At 52.3% G+C, this 21,105-nt stretch overlaps 1 protein-coding gene across 1 annotated transcript in view; it reads right to left on the reverse strand.

Annotated features, from left to right (window-relative positions):
- Window positions 1–21,105, reverse strand: part of UNC13A (unc-13 homolog A) — a 61,863-nt gene that overhangs the window by 6,362 nt on the left and 34,396 nt on the right. The window contains exons 16-39 of the mRNA XM_024767470.1: window positions 20,594–20,821; window positions 19,545–19,686; window positions 19,094–19,263; window positions 18,013–18,128; window positions 16,540–16,703; window positions 16,020–16,170; window positions 15,641–15,709; window positions 15,231–15,320; window positions 14,870–15,004; window positions 13,175–13,308; window positions 12,098–12,183; window positions 11,778–11,904; window positions 11,025–11,121; window positions 10,502–10,645; window positions 9,522–9,605; window positions 8,863–8,940; window positions 8,519–8,607; window positions 7,925–8,077; window positions 6,806–6,929; window positions 4,785–4,823; window positions 3,644–3,673; window positions 2,199–2,255; window positions 1,737–1,817; window positions 690–837 (exon numbers count right to left, since the gene is read on the reverse strand). Coding sequence (XP_024623238.1) covers window positions 690–837; window positions 1,737–1,817; window positions 2,199–2,255; window positions 3,644–3,673; window positions 4,785–4,823; window positions 6,806–6,929; window positions 7,925–8,077; window positions 8,519–8,607; window positions 8,863–8,940; window positions 9,522–9,605; window positions 10,502–10,645; window positions 11,025–11,121; window positions 11,778–11,904; window positions 12,098–12,183; window positions 13,175–13,308; window positions 14,870–15,004; window positions 15,231–15,320; window positions 15,641–15,709; window positions 16,020–16,170; window positions 16,540–16,703; window positions 18,013–18,128; window positions 19,094–19,263; window positions 19,545–19,686; window positions 20,594–20,821 — 2,736 coding nt within the window. The remainder of the gene's footprint in view (window positions 1–689; window positions 838–1,736; window positions 1,818–2,198; window positions 2,256–3,643; window positions 3,674–4,784; window positions 4,824–6,805; window positions 6,930–7,924; window positions 8,078–8,518; window positions 8,608–8,862; window positions 8,941–9,521; window positions 9,606–10,501; window positions 10,646–11,024; window positions 11,122–11,777; window positions 11,905–12,097; window positions 12,184–13,174; window positions 13,309–14,869; window positions 15,005–15,230; window positions 15,321–15,640; window positions 15,710–16,019; window positions 16,171–16,539; window positions 16,704–18,012; window positions 18,129–19,093; window positions 19,264–19,544; window positions 19,687–20,593; window positions 20,822–21,105) is intronic.

The raw sequence follows: 21,105 nt of genomic DNA on the forward strand, positions 1-21,105 counted from the left end.
CCCCCCCCCCCCCCAGCCCCAGCTGCTGTGTGGGAACTCAGAGAGGGACAGGAGACAGAGGCAAGAGAAGAGAGAGAGAAAGAGAGAACTTGAGAAATGAGAACTCCCTCTCCGTCCGCCCCCTCCAGGTCGGGGTCCCTCCCATCTCTGGGGCTGTCATTCCTTAACCCCTGACAGTACAGAGGTCCCTCCCTGGGGTACTTTCAACCATTCCCCCAGAGGTCCCTCCCCGGGAGATGCCAATCATTCCTTGGCCGCGTGACGTCATAGGTCCCGCCCCTGCCAGAGCTGTCAATCACTCCTTAGTCAACTGCCGTCACAGGTCCCTCCCCCAGAGATGTCAACCACTCCCTGGAACCAGGGCGTCGAGGTCCCGCCCTTAAGAGCTGTCAATCACTCCCTAGTCCTGGCCGTCAGAGATCCCTCCCCACAGCTTTCAATCACATCCTGACCCCATGACGTCATGGATTTTCCCAGAAGAGGTCATCCCCTCCTGGCCCAATGACGTCATAGGTTCCGCCCCTTCGAGCTGTAGATTGCTCATTGGCCTGGTGACACCATGGAGCTCAGGTGCGCCCCGGAGCTGCTAATTCGGCCCGGACCCATGACATCACAGAGGAGGTGAGTCAGAGGGGCTCGGCTGCCCCTGCGGGCGGGGATTGTCATCGCGTTAACCAGTGGCTCCTTACCCTGGGCCGACTGCGTCTGCACGAATGTCTTGATGAGCAGGTCGGTGGCCTGCGTGTAGAGGGACAGGGCGTAGCGCAGGGATTGCAGGTCTGGACTCTTCTCCAGGAAGGTTTTCTTGAGGCCCACGCCACCCGCATGGAAGTATTGCTGTGGGGAACAGGGTGGAGAGAGGTAAGGCTGGCAGGAACCCCTACCCGAGCATCGGGCTGGGCAGCCCCAACTCCCCTCTCCCACTCCACTGCCCTCTGCTGTGATACGCCACGACAGGGCAGATCTTCAGAACACCCAGGTCCTGCTATTCCCTCACCTCCACCCCTGCCCCAAACATGCTTGTGGACTCCCAGCACCCTCAGAATAACACCCATGCCCTGCACCCCTCCCAGCCTTCTTTCCAAAAGTCTTCCCTAGAACATACCTGCCTCAGGGCCTTTGCACTTACTATGCTCACTGGCAGGAAGGCCCTCCCAGCCCCACTCCCATTCCCTATTTTGCCACGGCTGGCTCCCTGTCTTTCTTTGATTAAGGTTTCAAGGAGTTTTCCTTAACCACCCCAACTACATGTGTTGCCAACCCTGTTGTGCTGTAGTTCTCCATTTCAACAAAACATTTCCTTCAGAGTAGTTTTCACGCTTTTTATTTCATGGAGACCACGGCCCCTTTCATGTCTCCATGTTCTTGCATGGACTGGTTCCCTGCCTAGAATGCTGTTGCTTTGCCTTGTGAATTTCTATGCATTCCTCAAACCCCACCACCTCCCACATGCCTTCTAATCCAGAAAGCCCTTACTGCCCCCTCCCTGGGCTCTCCCATCTTTTCTTCTACCCTGTCCTGACCCCACAGGGCTGGGGATGTCTACATCCAGCTGACATCCAGCCTGGGGCTCCTCAAGTCCCTGCCATCAGCCAGCCTGGAGCTGACATAGAAGGGTCATCAGGAAGTATTTATAAATGGAATGAATTAAGGCGGGTTTGAGCCTAGGTCCATGTCCACACCAGCCACACCCTCTGCCTGCCCCATCTGGGATGGGCAGGGGTGTGGCCTCTCACCTTGATAGTGTCCAGGGCCAGCTCAACAACTGCACACTGCTTCGGGGTCAAGCTCTTGGCTTCTTCTCGTACCATGTGGTCCTGGATGGATGGAGAGAGTGTCCACGTGGGCAGAGCAAATTCTGCCTTGGGGATCTGCCTATGGGTCTCATTCTTGCTAAACTCTGAAGAGCTGGATAGTGGGTCTGTCTTTTCATCATTGTGTTCCCAGTGCCTAGCATGTGGCTGGCACACAGCAGGTGCTCAATAAATGTTTGTCAAATAAATTGTTTGTATTCTTGATCAAGCTGTACCTGAAGCTGAACCTTGCACCTCTTTTCAATACACTGAGCAAATACATTGTGATTAAGCCAGTCTGACTAGGGTGTCTGTCCTTTGAGCCTGCAAAGCATGCCACTATTCTGGGACCTCTTCCCTAAGAAGCCTCCCACCCCAATTCCCTGCCCCCACCCCTGGCCTCACCTTGAGTTTAGATAGCTGACCCAGCTCCTTGGCTGCATTGAAGATCATCTGGGTTCCCTGTAGGTAACAACAGACATAACCCCGGTGAGGGTGGGGGGGTCCTTCTGCCCACTGCCCAAGCCGCCACTGACACCCCGGCCCTGGACGCCATCTTGGTTCTTGTCCAAAGGCTCTGGGCAGGGCAATGGTTGTGTCCTGGGGACAGAGGTCTGGAGCCCCCCAGGAAGTGCTGAGAAGGAGACGGTGACCTTGTCTCCAGAAATCTCAGTCCCGTGGGGTGCTACCCATCCTGCCATCTCCACCATGACCCCAGGTTTGTGGGACAGAGAAGAAAACAGAGAGCAGGCTGTGACGGTGTTTGCGGGTATGGGTGGGGCTTGCCAGCCCCAAGTCATGGAGCCTTGAGCAAACTATGGGATGGGCTCTGTGTAGTGAAAACCACTACCCACCATGGGCCCATTCCCTCTGTAGAAGAATTTCCCCAGTAATCTGGGGGGGCCTGTTAATCTGACCTTTTAAAGGAAGAATCCTCCCCCTTAACACACACCTCAGTACCCCGCCCCCAAAACAGACATCAGCAATATGACGTCCTGGTTATGGCTCCGATGAACCGGGTGGGCATGGGTTCAAATCCCAGCTCTGCTATGTGGCCCTGGGCAAGTCATTTAACCTCTCTCACCCCCCAGTTTTCCCATCTTGATGGGGGAAATCATATCCCAGCTTAGCTGGGACTAATCGTGTCTTTGTTCAGTGTTCACGATTCCTATCACTTTGTTTTGAGGTCACGGGCAGTGTTAGGGGAGACGGGGTCGTGGCCTGGAAGCTACATGTCCTGTCTCCTCCATTACTATGTTGGGTGACCTGAGGCATGTCTTTGGCCCTTTCTTGGCCTCAGTTTCCTCCCCTGGCTAATAGGGGCACCTACACTAGCTTAGGGGATAACAGCTGTGGGGGGAGCTGAGTATCAGTGAAGTTATGAGTCCTGAATTACTGGGTCCTGGGGTGGTCTGGGGGTCCCAGGCAGGACTAGACAGGGAGGAGGGCCATTTACAGCTGGGATGTTTGGAATCACATTGAGGCTTTTCCAAGCTGGCCAGTGGGATCTGGTCACCCTGCCACTACTGGTATTATTATTAGCATCCTGGCAGTCGCTACTCTTCTTATTCCTTGTCTGTGATTCCCCAAGGCTGTCACAAGGCACAGTTACTCGGGAGCCCAGCCTGGACCTTGGTTTCCCCTGCAGCACCCTCCTCCCCACCTGCCACCCTTCCCGCGCCACCCCTCACGAGCAAGCCAGACAGACAAAGGAAGAAGAGACCAACAGACAGGGTCACGGTACACCCCCGGATGGCACGGATCACAGAGGTGGAAGAAGGTAGGGGGTGGGTGGTGGGTAGGTAGGGGGTGGGGTGGGAGCCAGACAGACAGGGAGAGGCTGGTCTTACATCTGAGTGGCTTGGCAATTTCACCCTGCCCTGTGGAGAGAATCAGGCGAAGGTCAGAGTTCGGGTGGCTGCTGAGAGGATACTCAGTGGGACTTCCCTGCCCCCTCAAAGCACAGCCCATGAGCTCCCTCCCAGGTTCTGGGTCTAACGCTGGAACCCCTCCCCAGCTAGGCACCTTCCCTTGTCCTCTGGTGGGGACCTGGGGCCAGACTCTGGAATGTCAGGAGGCTAGAATCAGCCCATCACCTGGGGACAGGTGTCCAATCCCACAGTCAGCCTGCCCCAAGATGGGGTGCCTTGGGAGGGGAAAGAAGAGAAGGCTCAGAGTCTCTCCTCCGCCAACTCCCAAGACCCTACCCCAGCAGGCCTGACTCTAAAAGAAGCGTACTAACAGGTATCACCGGTTCAGTCAACACACAGACACACACCCAGGCACATCCATGGGTGTGCAGAAAGTTTATACACACACAAACCCCCGACAACATACGAAGACACACACATGTGCGGAATTCACAAGCTAAAACACACACGTGTACACAATTACACACATAAACCCACGCACTCTCCACCCCCCCAGGGATGTACATACACGTATATGGTGCCTGACGTACTGCACGTGTTCCCCAAAGGGCTGGATGAATGAGTTGGGAAGCCCTACAACCCATGTTCATGAGGCGGAGACCCCACTTGTGCGCACACAGGCATGATAGCTCCCGTATGACGGCACAGCAAGGGCAACTGTTCACATGTTGCCCCAGCTCCTATCTCCTTATAACGAACACCCATTGGAATAAAAAAAACAAAACAAAACATGTCTCAGTCCAGGGCAGTTGTCCAGTGTCTGGGCCCTTCTTGAAGCCACAGAATTTCAGCTGAGCCCAGGGCTGGGATAAGCCCTTTGGGTATTGTCGTGAGAGGGCAGGAGCTGTTTGCACACAAACACGCGCACACACGCTAAGCCACGTCCCTGGGGAATCACTTTGTCGCTGACTTCTGGTTTTGTGGGACTTCGTTAGGACACCCTCCTCCTACCCATGACCCCCAGCTGGCCTTTCTGCCCATGCAAATGGACACACACATACACACACACACACCCAGACACCAGAGCTTGGGACCTCAGTGCAGACGAGGCCCTCATTACCTTTTCTAATCCCTTGCCATGTTTTCTCAAGAGGTTGCCCTGCAGAGACAATGTCACAAGGTGATCAACCTAGCAAGCTGTGTGGGACGGGAATCCAGAGTAATAACACATACTCATGGGGACAGGAAGTAAAGGGCATCTGCACTGCACAGAGGGCTGGTAACAGGGTTGCCGGGGGGATTGTGTGTGTGCCTTAATGACTGACTCTTAAAAAGGGTAAGAGAGTCAGATAGGAAAGAGAAAGAGCCAGAGAGAGAGAGAGAGAGAGAGAGAGAGAAGTTGCTGCCAAAATATAATCCATTTACATTTACTGTATACATGAGGCTCTTGGTTCTTGAGTCAACAGGAAAGCAAATAGTCTCCATATTCAGACAGACCTGAATTTGAATCCTGATTCTGGCATATATTTACTATGTGGCTTTGAGCAAGTGACTCTCTGGGCCTCAGCTTTCCTCATCTGTAAAATGGGAATAATAACATCCATCCTACTCAAAGGGTTGTCATGAAGGTGAGCTGAAACAACAGCTATGAGGTCTGGAATACAGGGAATCCTCAATAAATGTGAATTCCCTTAGCTCTCTACCCACAAATGCATTGTCTGTAGTTGGGTACGCTGCCACCATGTAGTTACAGCCAAAGACCCACACTGCAGCCCCAAGAAGTGAGATGAGCACTAGCGAACTTTTGACAAGGTGAAATCTTGTAACAGCCTTGTCTTGCCTACAAAAGAGGACTCTAAAGTGGTTTTAACTGATCTCTGCCCTCCTATGTGTCTACATACTACCACCACCACCAATAACATTAGCTCTAATTTAGTGAGCACTGCCTCAGTCTGTCACTGAGTCGAGCACTTTAACGCCTCATCCTATTTGGTTCTCACAACACTCAGAGAGCTGCTACAATTAACCTCTTTTTCCAGACAAGGAAATGGAGGTTGGGAGGTGAAGTGACTTCCCAAGGTCACAGAGAGAATGGCTGGGCTGAGATTTGATGCCAAGTCTGCCTGACACCAAGGAGTCACAACATCGTCCCCCACCTGGGTGCCTGGGTGTGTGTCTGGGATTCTTGTGTGTTAGTATGTGTGGTGGAAGTGGGGTGAGCAGGGCTGGTGGTGGGGTCTGTACTGATCAGCTATACAGACCGGGGTGGTGAGGACCTGTATTTTGGGTGGCTAACTAACAGTTCACAGCTGAAAAGAGAGGTCAGAGGAGCTCCATTGACTTTGAACTTCCTTCTGGTTTCGGGGACCCAGATATCCTGGTGGTGTCTGAGCATGGGAGTAAGGGCGAATTCTAACTAAAAGATGTGGGCAGATGTGAAGGTGCTGGGCCGAGGTTTTGGGAGGAGGGAGGCCCCTCCTTCGTACTTATAATTGGGGGTGGGCGTGGCCTCCCTCCCTCCCGGCCCTGCCCCTCCCCATGCTCCGCCCCAGACAGACACAGGCACATCTAGGCGGGAGGTGGGACAGTGGATGGGGGGCCAAGCCCCAGAGGCACGGTCCTGGTCTCTGGATGACCACTGACCTCTGCTTGACCTCTACGAACTTGGATGCTCTCTGTAACCTCTGGTTGACCTCCTGGAGCTCTCTGTTCTATTGGTCTCTGATCTTTGAAATCTGGGTATCTCCTCTCCTTGTCTCTTGATTGACCTCCAAAGCCCCCTGATGAACCCACTGGCCCCTATAACCTCTGTAACCCACGGACGGCCTTGATCCCCAAGCTGACCTCTCTGTTTTCTGGGTGATCTCTGACCTTTGAATAATCTCGTGACCCACATGTGACCCCTGTGTCCCCTAGACATCTCTTTACTTGACCTTTAAATGACCTCTTTGATGACTTTTGACCCATGTGTGACCTCTCTGATTTTTGAATGGCCCCACTGACCTCCAGTAGCTTCTATACCCTCAGATGGCCCTTGTGCCTGGATGACCTCTAAGCCCCCAATGCCTTTGATGCCAAGCTCTCTGGGCTCCCAAAGAGGAGGAAGCCCAGGTGTCCCCTCTGGCCCCCTGTGGGCCTCACCGTCTGGTCAGTGAGGGGTGGCAGGACGATGGTCTTCTCCATGGTGTTCATGACCAGCTTCCATAACTCCTTCAGCACCCGCTTCAGCACCGTCTTCTCACAGATTTTGGCAAAGAGAGTCAGGCTGGGGGCAAGGGACAGGCCTGAGAGAGCGCCCAGATGGACCTAACCTGAGAAGCCCCTTCCCCTCAATACATGGGCAAGGTGGGAAGGCATTCCATGGGCTCGCAAGAGGGCGCACAGCCTGTACAGGGACCCCTGGGTGGTCTGATGGGGCTATGATGCATGACGCATGGGGAGAAGAGTGAAAGGTGGTTGGACAGGTGAGCAGGGGCTAGACTTGGAAGGGGCCTCAAAGTCTAGGAGGAAGGCCTGGGCCTTAGCATGAGGGCAGTGGGGAGAGTGTTTAAGAGAGAAGAGACACAGCCAGACTCTCCTGTTTGAAAGAACATAGTAGGAGACGATCTGGAATAGGAAGCTTGGAGACCAGGGACTATGAGGGGGCTGAGGCCACGCTCAGAAGGGAGAGGAAGGGAATGAGAGGGTAAACAACAAAGGGTTCATGACTGACTGTATGGGATTGAGAGAGGGCAATCCACCATGATCCTTCCGACAACTGACCCACCCATCCACCAAACCATCCTTCCGGCAACCTTCTTTAATTCTTCCTCCATCACTTTTCCCTACCTTCCTTCTTTCCTTTCTTCCATCCTCGCACCCAGACATCCATCCACCCATCCTCCAAATAGTTATTCAGCCATCCAAATATTTACCCAACTCTCCATCCATCCATTCATCTATCCAACCATCCTTTTACCCATATACCCTCCATCTAGGTTTCTAAGCATTTATCTTTTAATCCACACATCCATCTGCCCACCCATCCCTCATGTCATTTACCATCCATTCACCCATACAAATACTTACCCACCAATCCTTCCAGTCATTAACCCACCCATTTTTCCATCCCTTCATGCCTCCACTCACCCACCCGTCCAAACCATTCAACCACCACCCAGCAAACATGCCCTGAGTATCCTCTCCAGGCCAGCCCCCAGGTTTCTGAGGCCCGACCCCGGAGCCCTCCCTGGTGGACTCAGTCCACCTGGCCTGGCTCACTTGCTGTCCAGCAGGTCCATGATGGGTTGCAGTACATTGTCGGCATCCTGGGCCACACTGCTGCAGGCACTGGCTGGCACATTGCCTGTGCCTTTCACCTGGCTAAGGATGTCGCCCATTTGCTTGACACAATCTTCAATGTGTGGCTGGAAGCTGGGAACACAGAGAGGAGGAGCTCAGATCAGACTCTCCTGGCCTCTGGAAGAAAGGCAGGATGAAGCTGATCTGTGGATCTCTTATCACCAGCATCGGGGAGCCATGGCATATAACAGCCAGGGCGGGATTTAATAGCAGAAATGGACATCAGACTCAGATATTTACCTGTGTTGTTTATTTCATCACACGGTCCTACTCAGGCACTATTGTTATCATCATCTCCACTTTACAGATGGGTAAACTAAGATTCAGAGAGGTTAAGCAACTCACCCAAGGCCACACAGCTAGTAAGCAGTGAAGCCTGCATTGAATTCAACTTCATCTAACTCCTAGCCTGAGATCTTCGCCACTACATCTGCTGAGTCTCCAGATGCCGCAGGCTCAGAGGTCTGAGAGCTGTCCCCTCCCTTCTGCTCCCAGCCCTGGAGATGCCCCCACCTGGTAGCAAACACCCGGCTGAGCTCATCTAAGACGTTGTTGAGTTTCACCTGTAGCTCCTTCAAGATGTCACTGGCCTCAGCATCCAGCTGAGGAGGGAGAAGGGACATCAGGTCAGGTTTATAGGGCATCCACACGGATGGGGCATTTTCCCATCCAACCCAGGGAAAGGGATCCAATCCAGGGAAAGGGATACCAAGGGGCTGGAGAGGAAACTGAGGTCCAGACAGTTAAGCCGCTTGTTTGGGTTTGACGGAGTAGCTGAAGTGGAATTCATCAGGTACAAGCTCTGGGGCCTGCAGGGACGCGGGGATGATGATGGCCGCACGGGGGCCCTGCCTCACCTCCTTTCCTCCCATGGCTTCGAACATCTTCTCTAGCTGAACTCGCAGCTGCTGAGTGTTATTCATGAGGATGCAGGGCTGGGGATGGGGACAGAACAGGGAGTCAGTGCTCAGGACCTCGCCCCAGAGCCTCCCCTCCCCCACGCGGCCAGGGACCTCAGATGGTTCCAGGTCTGGGTCTGGAGGAAGCTGGGGTCCCATAGGGTCATCTGAGAATGGAAGACAGCATTTGGGATCAGATTTCTGGGAGTGTTGGGTGGGGGTGTCTCTGGGGACCAACAGGGGGAAGGAGGACTCCCCCAGGGTGGGCTGAACCTGGTGGGTCCAGGAGAGGGGCTGGACCTCTGGGAGTAGCAGGAAGGGGAGTTCTTGTCACATACCAGTATTCTCCTACATGGGCTCAAAACTTTGTAGGCTCAAAGTTTTGAGCTTATACCCCGAAGCATACACACTGAAGGCTTCATTCACAACAACCAGACAATGACATGAAGGCACATCCCCTCGCCTCCAGATACCCCCAAGACTCACATAGTCCGACACAAAGACACACACAGTTGGACACACATGCAGACACAGGTATCAGAGCCCAGGGAAGGATGGACCTCTGGGGGTATGGAATGGGGTTAGGAGGAAACAGGACAGGGATCCCTGCAGGTCACCACTTTCTCCTTCTCCTTCGAGCAGTAGGAGGCGAAGTCCTTGGAGATGATGTCCGCATACTGGAGGAGCACATTACTGATGGTCTGGTGGGGACACAGAGGGTGGGTGAGACAAGGGGCTGGGCTTGGATGGGCCCATCAAGAGCCACTAGTGAGATCAGGGATGAACCCAAACTCCTACTAGCACCTAAGATGGACCACTGGGGCTGGGTGAATTCTCCATCCAGGATGACCATCATGGCCAACGGGAGACACCACTAGCTGAAGATGATTATTTTACATAGACCCAGCTCTTTTTTAAGCTGGGTTCAAGAGCAACCAACAATCACATTAACCCAGCCCCAAACACAAGCATAACTCAGTCCCAAATGGAATCCCAATTCCTATCTGCAATCCTCAACTTCACCCCAGGTTAAAGTCGACCCATCTGAACCTCAACCCCAGGCCAATGGTCCCAACCTTCAAACTCGCCCCAACACCCACCCACGTTCTCCATAAATCCTAACATTCACTCCAACCTCAATGCCCAATTGAATCTCAGTCCTAATAGTAACCCTAAAACTAACCCCAACCTCAACCCCATCTCTAAGCCTGACCCCAGCTCCAAATTCAACTCCAGCTTTAACCACAACCCTGACCTCAATCCCAACCTCAAACTCAACCTCAGCCCAAACCCTGATCCCAACTTCAACTCCAATCCCAATGATATCACCAGCCCTATCCTCAACCCAAACCTCAACCTCAAATCCCACCCTCAAACTTCAACCACAATTCCAATCACTATGGCATGACCAACTCCAACACTGACCTCAACCCCTACCTGAACGCCAGTGATAGCACCAACCCCAACCTTGACCCAGGATTGACTCAGTCCCAACCTCAGTATCAACCCTGACTCTGACCTCAATCCTAACCTCAACTCCAACCCCAACTTTGATCCTATTCCATCCCCCACCTGGACCCCATCCCCACTCCCGAACCTTGGCAAAGCGCCTCATGTAGTGCCCCACGATCTGGGGGTCAGGACACTCAAGTTTCTTGATGATCTCAAAGCTCTGATTGAGCTGGGAGAAGACATCCACCACGGAGCAAGAGAACAGGGCATGCTCTGAAGTCTGTTGGAACTGCATTGGGAGGGAGGACAGGAGGGAGGAGAGAGGTCAGAGCCAGACAGTTCCCAGAGCCCAACACTCTTGCTCTCCACAGAGAGATCCAGAATGCCCTGGGATGATAATGGGATGGACAGTGTGCAAGGTGAACTTAGAGCCAAGACTTAGAGGTGTACACAGCGGGCAGGGGTCGGGCTTGATAAACCGTCATTCGTTTGTTGGATGAACAAAAGACCGTCAACACTGTGAACAAGACAAACATGGCTGGCACCTTTCAGAGACTGGCCTCATCCCAAGGGCATTTTTTGCCCCCAGATTGGATCCCAATGGACCCCAGAAGTAGTGAGGTCGCTGTGAGCAGACTGGGACCTTGGTGGTGGATCAGCTTTCTTACCCCATCCTTCTTGTCTCGCTCCAGGGCTCCGTGCAAGAAATCCCGGGACACTTCCTCATTCTCGTCCAGCCACTGGATGACGAAGGGCTCAAACCACCTGGAATGGAGAGACAGGATGCGGCCCTGCCGTCTCCTGTCCCCCTGACCCTCTGCTCAAAATCACGCTATGGCCTGGGTGGCCGCTTCCCAGCTCCCCTCCTGCACGAGGCCTTGGCTGTTTCATCCTTGAAATGAAGGGCGTGACTATTGTCAGAGCAAGGCCCAGACATGTGGAAATCCTGGTTGATAAACTGCCCCTGGGCAAGTGGGTTTATTCTCTGACGTCCTGATACAGCACACAGTAGGTCCTTGGTCAGTGGTGATCATCGTCCCACTCTCCAACAAAGCCCGAGAGTCAGACATCCCGAGTTCGAATCCCGGCTCCGTCACTAATTAGACATCACCTTGGGCAAATCCTTCAGCGTTTTATCCTGTTTCCTGATCCACAAAGTGGGAATGACAACACTCCCATCTCGTAGAATTGGTGAAAGGATTAAATGAGAAAAGACAAGTGGGACTGCTCAGCACGGTTCCTGATACATGTGATCATTAACTGTCCATAGTCCAATGACTGAGAATGGAGAACACTGGGTTTGTACCCCACCTGTGCCCCTGATGCCCAGGGAACTCTGAGGAGGTCAACCCTCCCACCCTGGACCTCAGTCTAGCTGTCAGCGCTACAGTTCTGGCTTGGGTTCAGGGCACAGGACTTACGCAGGATACTCAGGTACTCGGTCCTTAAAGGCAGGAAGCTCTGTCACATACTCATTGTAGAGCCATTTGACCTTGAAGTGGAGGTTCATGTAATCAGCACTCTTGCATAGGCGATGCTTATCGTGCTCTGGTGGGGGAAGCAAGGGGGCAGCTTAGCCGGGAGGGTCTGCCACTCTCTGTCTTGGTAGTGCCCACTCTGGCCATCACGGATGTCTGACCTCAGGTATGAGGGTCCAGGGCACTCACAGCCTTAGAAGGGACACTGAGGCACAGCTACCTGCTGTAGCCAGGCTGGGAGATACGGGGGTGGGAGGACTCACCCTCCATTGCATACTTCATATCCTGGGCAAACAGATTCCACATCACTTCAGCGCTGATTTTACCCACGTTCAGTTCCTGGGGAAACCTGGTGAAGGCCATGAAAGTATGAAACCTTGGCAGACAGAAGCCAGATGGTACAGGATGCTTTGGCCTTGCCAGCCCCAGAGGGTAGTGCGGGACGGACAAGGGGTCTGGATTCAAGTTCATTCATAGCTACTGACTTGCTGAGTGACTCTGCACTGGGGCCCTGCTTCTCTCTGAGCCTCCACCTACCCATCCCTCCATTCACTCATTAACCCATTCATCCATCTATCTACCTATCCATTCACCCACCCATCTGTCTATTCACCCATCTGTCCACCTCTCCATCCATCCCTGCATTCATTCCTTTATCCACCCACCCATCCTTCCACCGATCTATCCATCCATCCATCCACTTATTCATCCATCCATCCATCCATCCACCTGTCCATCCATCCATCCATCTATTCATCCATACATCTCCCATTCATGCATCCATCATTTGGTCCATCCATCCAAAATCCCTCATCTTAACTCGATATCTAAGTAACCAAGAGATGCTGGCACCCCAGAGACAGGAGCCTTTCTAGCGCTCACCTCAGGGAGCAGTAAAACACAATAGCTCATTCGGCTAACACAGGCGAAAGTTCTACAGACGTGTAAAGCCACAAACCAAAACTGTGCACACATTCACACAATACACACATTGCACATTAAAGTACATTCCACAACTGTACACAAATAACAATTAAATCCATAAACCACAACTATACACACATGTAAGAGAGAGTGTGATGTACACGCAAAACATTTAGTAGAGTATCTAACTCAGTAAATACCTGTCTGATTTGACCAATGACCGTGTACACGCACACAGTTTTGTTTGTTTGCCAATTATGCCATATTTCATCCATGCACAACCGCACCCACAACTGCCCCCACATACACAACGTTTCATATGTAATTAGATACGATCGCCTTTACACACAAGACACAAAACTGTGACACATTCACGACGACCTCCAGATAACTAACTGCACAGACATAGAACTCACTGGTTGAGGCAGGGAGTGTAGGAATTCTTGTCTTCCTCAATGATGGACACTATGAGAGTGATCAGCTTGGACCAGAAGTCGAGGTTCTTGATGCTGGGGCCCTGCTCCTCTGGGGGAACTTCCCCCTTCTTGGCCTGGAAGGAACAGTGGGGACGTTGGCCACAAAGGATCCAGGGGTGGGGAGCTCAGACATTTCATTATTGAGGGCCAGGAGGTTAGTGAGGAAGGGCCCCATTGACATATGTAAGTTTCAGGTGTGAGGTCTGCGTGAAAAGGAACTAAACTCACATAAACTGGCCCCAACAGAGCTCATGTCCACACAGCTCAACGAAGCTTAATTAGGCCCAACTCATAAAACTGAATGGAACTGAATTTAGTTGAACAAACTCAAGCCCGCTAAACCAAACAGAACTGAAATGAATGCAAATCGGGACCACTTAGCTTAACGGATGGCAGTTTTCAGAGTTAATTCAGTGGAACTGGGCCAATTACACTGAATTAGTGGAATCAAACTTAACTGGATTGAATTAAACTCAAACGAACCCAATTGGATTGAACCTAATCAACTTGTTCAAGATCAAGATCAATCTAAATCAAAATAACGGAAATAAATCACCTTGAACTCAACCCAACCCAACGTAATCTAATTCAACTCAACCCAAGTCAACCCAATCCAACTCCACCTACTTATCTCAACCTAACATACTCAGGCCACCTCAATCCAGCTTTAGTTAATCAATGGAAATGAAAATAGTTAGACTCAACTGAAATAAGTCCAGTTCAACCAAGCTCAGTTGAACTCAACGGTACCTAATCCAACAACCTAGCTCATCCTAACTGAAGCCAACTCAACCCAGTCAAGAACAATTTCAATTCAAGTAAACCGAATGGAGATGAATACATTTTTACTCAGTTAAAGTCAACTCAGTCCAACTCAGTGATGCTCACTGATTAGCCTAGAGCAATATTAACTTAAGTCAAGCAAACAGAAATAAACAGATCTAAACTGATCATAGTTGAACTAAACCCAGCCCAGTTTAATCTACTTCATCTCAACCCAGTTAAGAGCGATTCGATTTCAACTCAACTGAATGTAAATGAACAGAATGAAATAAAATTGAACTGAGTTCAGCTTATGTGTTATCTCCTATCTGAAGCCCAAGCTGAGGAAGGGGCTCAGCTCCCACAGCCTCTTGCAATTCCTCCATCCAGTGCTAATCACCCCAGATTGTAAATTCCCAATTTATACATTTTTCTTTCCTAATAGAGTATAAGCTCCTGGAAACCTTACTGACAATCCTGGGACATTATATGTGTAAACAATGTGTTGAAAGATCTCAAATAAATTGAGTTCAAGACTGAACTGAAGAAATTCAATTCAACTCAATATTTATTGAACTGGGACTCTATTCTAGGCACATTGTATTATGCCAGACTCAACTAAGTTTAAGTAAAACCAAATTTATTGAGCTCCTACTGTGTACCAGGTGCTAAGCACTTAACTGTTTCATGTGAAGCTTGTATCTCATTGAATCTCCTCCTTAATCCTGAGATGTGGGTTTATGACCCCATTTTACAGGGGGAGATACTGAGGCCCAGAATGGTTAAATCGCTTGGGAAGGGGCAGATCTGGGACTTGGACCAGGGTCTGGTTTGGAGTCCCCTAGTCCCTTTTGCCTCATCTGGGGTCCTCACCGGGTCAGTCTGGTACTCTCGACTGTAGAGTTCATGACAATTGTTGAAGATGTATTCGTAAGTGGAGTTGAGGCAGGCTTTCACACAGTCCTTCACCACCTGGCTGGCTCGGGGTGGGCTCTGCAGTTCTTGCACCTGGCAAGAGGAAGTGAGATGGATATGGGTGTACACAGTTGGGACAGGAGGTACCCAGGAAGTGACTACAAGTAGAGCTGGTTTTAAGGAAATGTTGTAGCAATGTGAAAGCAGAGGGTCACTGAGAAAGGGCACTGCTTTCCAGGAGAAATGTTACTCATTTAGGAGCTAACAGTCCTGGAGTATACTCCTTGGAGAGCTAATGGAACTGGGTCCCCTTTCCAACCTTCATCCGAAAGAAGGTGATGCTGGTGAGAAGATCCACCGTGGATTTGAGGTCCTGGAGTCTCTCTGGGCTGCTGGCTGGGAAGTTATTCTATGGAAGGGAGAAGAGAGGTGGGGTTATGGAAGAAGGCCAGGGGATGATGGGAGACAGCGTTTTACGGGAGACACAAGAGCCTCCAAGTTTCAGGAGGTGTGTTAGGGGTCACTGAGAACACCTTGAAGTAACTTGGGGTGTCTGCTTGGATGCACCAATCTTTTTGGGCAGGTGCTGCCCACATATGTGTACATGTGTCAGAGGAACACATTCTACATGTTAAGATGGGTCCTCCCATGTGCACGCCTGCTGGCAGCTGTCCCCTCCAGGCACACACATGCATGCGGTGAGCAAATCATCATGCATGCTCTTCTCACCCGATACATGGAGAGGTCAATCCGCAAGGAGTTATGCAGCTGGTCCAAGAGCTTCACAAAGCGTTCTTTCTGAGGAGGCAGAGGAGGAGGAGAAGGTTGGATGAAAGCAGGGACTTGGGGATCAAGTGTAGCAGCTAAAGGTGGCCGCCACATTGGCTAAGTGGTTGCTATACGTTAAGTGTACCCCATCCGTTGTTGAACTGACCCCTCATAACATCCATTCAACAGAGGGGTAAAATGAGGCTCAGAGAGGGGAAGTGACTGGTGCAGTGTCACACAGCAAGTCAGGTCCAGATTGGGGATCTGGAAATCACACGAGGTGTGACCAGCACAGGGTCAAGCTCTCCCTCATCTCCAGGCCCCTGCCCCTGGGACTGACCCCAAAGTTGGAGGCTGCGAAGCGGTCAGAGGCAGACACGTTGGTGGAGGCGGTGGTGTGCGCGTAATAGGCGTTGATGTTGGCAAGCAGGGTGCTCATGACGGCAGGCACCCCAGGACACATGTACTTGGAGGAGAGGCAGGCAAAGTGGCTGGTAGGAGGGAATGGGAAGCACTGGGTCTGGTGTCCAGCCCCCAGAATGCCTCTAAGACAGCCCTCACAACCCCCAAACTGTCCCCTTTTCCTCTTCTTGATTCTGTCCTCTGAGTTTGTCTCCTCTCTGAATTGCCCTATCTCTGCCTCTTATCTCCAGCTCTCATCCTTGTCACTCTGGCCCCCAGCAATGGCACTTGTCTAACCTCCAGGGAAATTACATAACCCCCACCACACTCACTTCCTCCCTGGCCCCTCCTCCCAAGAATCCCTCCCACCCCAGATCTGCCAGTGTCCACTTGGTAACCACCCCTCCCCCCAGTTTCCTGCACCTCATCCTCATGTCCACCACAGCCTGCAGCCTTACGTCATGGCTTGGTAGATGGACTCGACGCCATAGCGCATGGCAAACTCGTCCACAATCTCCTGGGCTGTCTCATCATAGTAAACCTTCCAGGCGTCGTCACCCTTGGCATCTGGGATCTTCACGACCCCGTTGTTCTGCACGTCTGTCACGAAGTGGAACAGGTTCTGCCACCACAAGGGAGAAGGTGTCATAGAGAGTGCAAAGGGACACCGGGGGTCAGAGATCCCAAGTATAGGGCAGCTTATATCATCCATCTGTTTATTCATTAATTCATTCATCTACCCTTTCAGCTGTCCACCACCCATCCATCCATCCAAGTACCCCAAATTTCAGCTATCCCTCATCCATCCTCCCAATAGTTCAACTACACACACATCCATCCGTCCATCTGTCCATCCACCCACCCATCCCTCTAACCATCTACTCCCTTACCCATCAATCCAACTACCCAAAAATCCACCTGTTCACTTTATCCATTCTTTCAGTAATTCAACCACACATCCATCCATCCCATACATTTACCCGCAACTTCACCTGTCCATCCAATAATTCATCCTTCTACCCAATCAACCATCAATCCACCCATCCATCATCCATCTGTCCATGCATCTTCTCATCCATCCACCTATTCAACTACTCCAAAATTCTCCCAGCCATACATCTGTGGATGGGTCAACCATACATCCATCCACCCACCCTTTCTTCCATCCATCCATCCATCTATCCACCAACCTACCTACCCACCATACCAACTACCCCCAAATTCACCTGTCCACTCATCCTTCTGTCTAGTAATTCAACTACATGCCCATCTATCTCATCTACTACCCGCAGCTTAATCTGTCCATCTAACTTATCAACCCATTCAACCATCCATCCATCACCTATCCATCCACCCATCAATTTATCCATCCATCCATCCTTCCATCCTTCATCTATCTGTCCATCCATCTATTCACCCATCCACCTACCCAACGACCCCCAATTCACGCATCCAACTCATCTATACTTCCAATAGATCAAGCACACATCTATCCACCCATCCTTTCATCTTTCCACCCATTCTTTTATTCACTCAGTACTCATTCATCCAATCATTTATTCATTCAACATACTGAGTTCTCTCCAGGAACCCCTAGGCAGCTGGAGGAGACAAACCCAGGCACACAAAAACCTAACCCTGAGTGTTCAGGGCTGGGACAGTTGGAAGACCTGGATCTCTGTAGTGAGAGTCTGCCTGGAGGTCACGGAGGGCTTCTAGAGGAGGGGGCCCTGAAGCTGGACGTTGACTGACGGGGAGGAGTTTTCTGAGCACAGAGAAATGGCATAGGGGACAGTCTCAGAGGCCCAGGGGAATGTGAATGGTGTGGTCAGAAAGAGGAAGGAGGAGGTAGGGCAGGCAGGAAGGGTGAGTGGAGGTAACGTGGGAGAGGAAGGTGAACTTCAAATGCAGGGTGGAGCAGTGGGCCTCACCTCGTGCAAACAGGTATACTGGACGTGGTAGGGGGCCACCTTCTCCTCGCCTTTGATCTCCACACTGATGTGGAGCCGGATGGCACCCGACACAGCAGATTTGTCAGTCCGCTTGTCTGCAGGGCGGAAAGGGATGGCAGTGTCAGAACTTCCCAATATAGCCCTGGACTATTTTAACATAGGCGTAACTGCAGCCCGGTCAGACTCCCTGAATTAAGGCCTAGGTGTTTCTCCTCAGATTGGCTTGCTAGACTTGTGTCTCCCCCATTAGACTAGAATTCTTAGGCCCTGTCTCTCCCACCTCACTAGGATCCCAGATCTTCCTTCCTCACTCAGATTAATTTCCTTGGTCTGCATCTCCCTCTTTAGACTAGGAGCCTTGCTTCTTCCCCAGGCTGTGCTCCCAGACTCTGCCTCCCCCATCAGATCAAGGTCCTCGGAGTCTACCCGTCTTCTTCGACAGGATTCCTGGGTCTGTGCCTCTTTCCTCAGACTAGGATCCCCAGGTCTTGCTTCCTGCTTCCCCCATCAGAATAGGATATCTAGATGTCCTCTAACCAAACTAAGAAGTTTCTAGACTCTGCTCACCCCTCTCAGACTGGGTTCTTCCTCTGCCCTCAGACTGGGCTCACAGATTCTACTCATCATCCTTAGACAGGGCTCTTGGGTCTGTAGCTCCCCCTCTCAGATTAGGAAGCCCAAACTCTACCTCTTCCCTTAGACTGGATTCTCAAAGTTCAATCTCCTTTCTTAGGTTAGATTCCTGGGTCTGTGCCTCTCTCCTTACACTAGGATCCTCAGGCCTTGCTTCCTGCCTTCCCCGTCAGAATGAGATACGGAGAGTCTGTCCCTCCCTCACTCTCCCACACCGAAATAAGAGGGTCCTGGGTTCTGCTCACCGTCTCAGCCTGCTCCTTCTTGCCCCCATCAGACTGGGCTCAAGACTCTGCCTCCTCTGTTAGACTGGGCTCCTAGATTAACTCCTGCTGACACTGTCTTTCCCCTCCAGCTGGGCTCCCCACTTTGGTTGGTTCCCCGGGACCCCCTCCCCTCTCCCCTGCAGAACCCCACCCTTGCTCACCCAGGTTGTACCACACGTCCATCTCGCCACTGAGTGTCCGCACCTCGATGATCGTCTGCCCCAGGAAGTCATCGGATTCCCTCTTGAACCGCTGCTTCACGCGAGATTTGATGTCATCGTCCTCATCCCAGACACGCACCTTGATTCGGTCCGAGGAGTTGTGACATTCACTGCAGGGGGGAAGAGGAGGTTGGGGCAGGGGGCTTTTTTTTTGGTCTGTGCCGGGTTGCGGCACGCAGGATCTTCTTTGCTGCGTGTGGGATCTTTAGAGTCACAGGCGGGATCTAGTTCCCTGACCAGGGATGGAACCCGGGCCCCCTGCATTGGGAGCACTTAGTCTTAACCACTGGACCACCAGGGAAATCCCAGGGCAGGTGTCTTGAAGCCCACCCTTCAGCTGCTCCAACAGGGAGCTCCATATAGGGGGCTGGGGGCCCAGCCAGACACTTACAAGTGGAAGTTCTCCTCCCACACGGGGTTCAGGTTTCCATAGATGGTTTTTGTCCGTTTCTTGGTCTTCCCGACCTGGACGGTGACGTAGGGGTCACTGGATCCTGTCTTGTCCTTTGCCTGCAAGCCCTGGGCACAGACCACTGGAAGACACACAAAACAAATATAAATGTGGGCTCAAGGAGCAAGGCATGCCAAGGACAGACACTGTCACAGGCTCCACAGGGAACACCTGTGACAAGAACTGAGGGCTTTGTTCTGGCCACAGGAGCCCATGGACACACCCACTGGGCATGCTCGGCTTGCTAGAGTTAACATCCAGGGAACCCTCATCCAATGAAGAATATGAAGGTGCCCCAGGGTCACCCCTGGGGTGGGACACTCGGGTGTGTGCTCTACAATGTCCCCCTAAGGTCCCCAGCAGGGTTGAGCCCCCAGTTGCCCACAGTATGACCTACTCATTGGCATCCTCCGCAGGGCTCTTTACGTCCCGGCTCTCAAACTCATGTCTCCACCTCCCACTGGCACTCCCTGGGACCACCTCCTGGATACCCATCTGCCCTGAAATCCTCATCTTGGAGTCTGTTTTCAGGGAAATCCCAATGACGATGAGGAATGGATAAACACCACAAGGCCCCCACCCCTGGGAAGGACCTCTCAGCCCTGAGAGGTCAATAATGTCCCCCAGTGGTCCTAGGTGTCCACTGCTTCGCCTGCTCGGTGGCTTATTCCCTCCTGGTCTCACTTCCCAATACCCCTGGGGGCTTCCTGGGTTCACTTCCCACATAAACTGTGTGCCCTCAACTCCTGTTCTTGAAGTCTGGTTCTGGGGGCTACCAAGTGAGATGCACCCAGATAGTTTCGTGCAACACGTTTGGAGGCATATATGCCCAGGCTGTGGGCACAAACGTATATACACCGACATGAGAAAGTCAGGGGGACGCTCAAATACGTGCAGCAAAGGGAAGGAAGGGGCGTGGGAGGGAGCACAGGGGTCCGAGAAGAAGGGACCCCCGTGGCCGTCCCTCCCCCTCCCCCCCGCGGCCTCACCGGTGATGCTGATCTTGGCCGACCACTTGGACGTTCCATCCAGCACGCTCTGCTTGACGGCCTTCATCTGCTGCGTGTGCGCGGTCTTGGTCACCGCGAAGATCTCCTGGATGAGCTCGAAGATCTCGGGCTTGTTGCGCTCCCGGATCTTCATGCGGTCCTTGAGCACCATGATGATGTTCTGCGTCCGGTCCTCCGCCCCGTGCTTGGAGCTCTTCTCCGCCGCCCCTGCGCACAAAGACAGCCGTCACTGTACACAGAGCACTCCCTCCCAGGAGCGAGAACCTTCATTCCCACTCCAGGGCTTCCTCATCTACTGTCACGGACACGGGGTTCAGGTGAATCATCCCCCCAAAGCTAGAGCTGCCAGAGCTCCTACCTGCTCTCTGAATCCTCCCCCAACCAGGCCTTTCCCCCTAAAGTTCCCACCCCTGTCTTAGCCCCTCCAGTCCGCGTGAGTCCCCTTCCCCTCCGACCCCCTCCCCCCTCCAAGCCCCTCCCCTCCGCGGGCT

The sequence above is a fragment of the Neophocaena asiaeorientalis genome, unplaced genomic scaffold, assembly GCF_003031525.2.
Source record: "Neophocaena asiaeorientalis asiaeorientalis breed wild unplaced genomic scaffold, Neophocaena_asiaeorientalis_V1.1 scaffold87, whole genome shotgun sequence".
Lineage (NCBI taxonomy): Eukaryota > Metazoa > Chordata > Mammalia > Artiodactyla > Phocoenidae > Neophocaena > Neophocaena asiaeorientalis.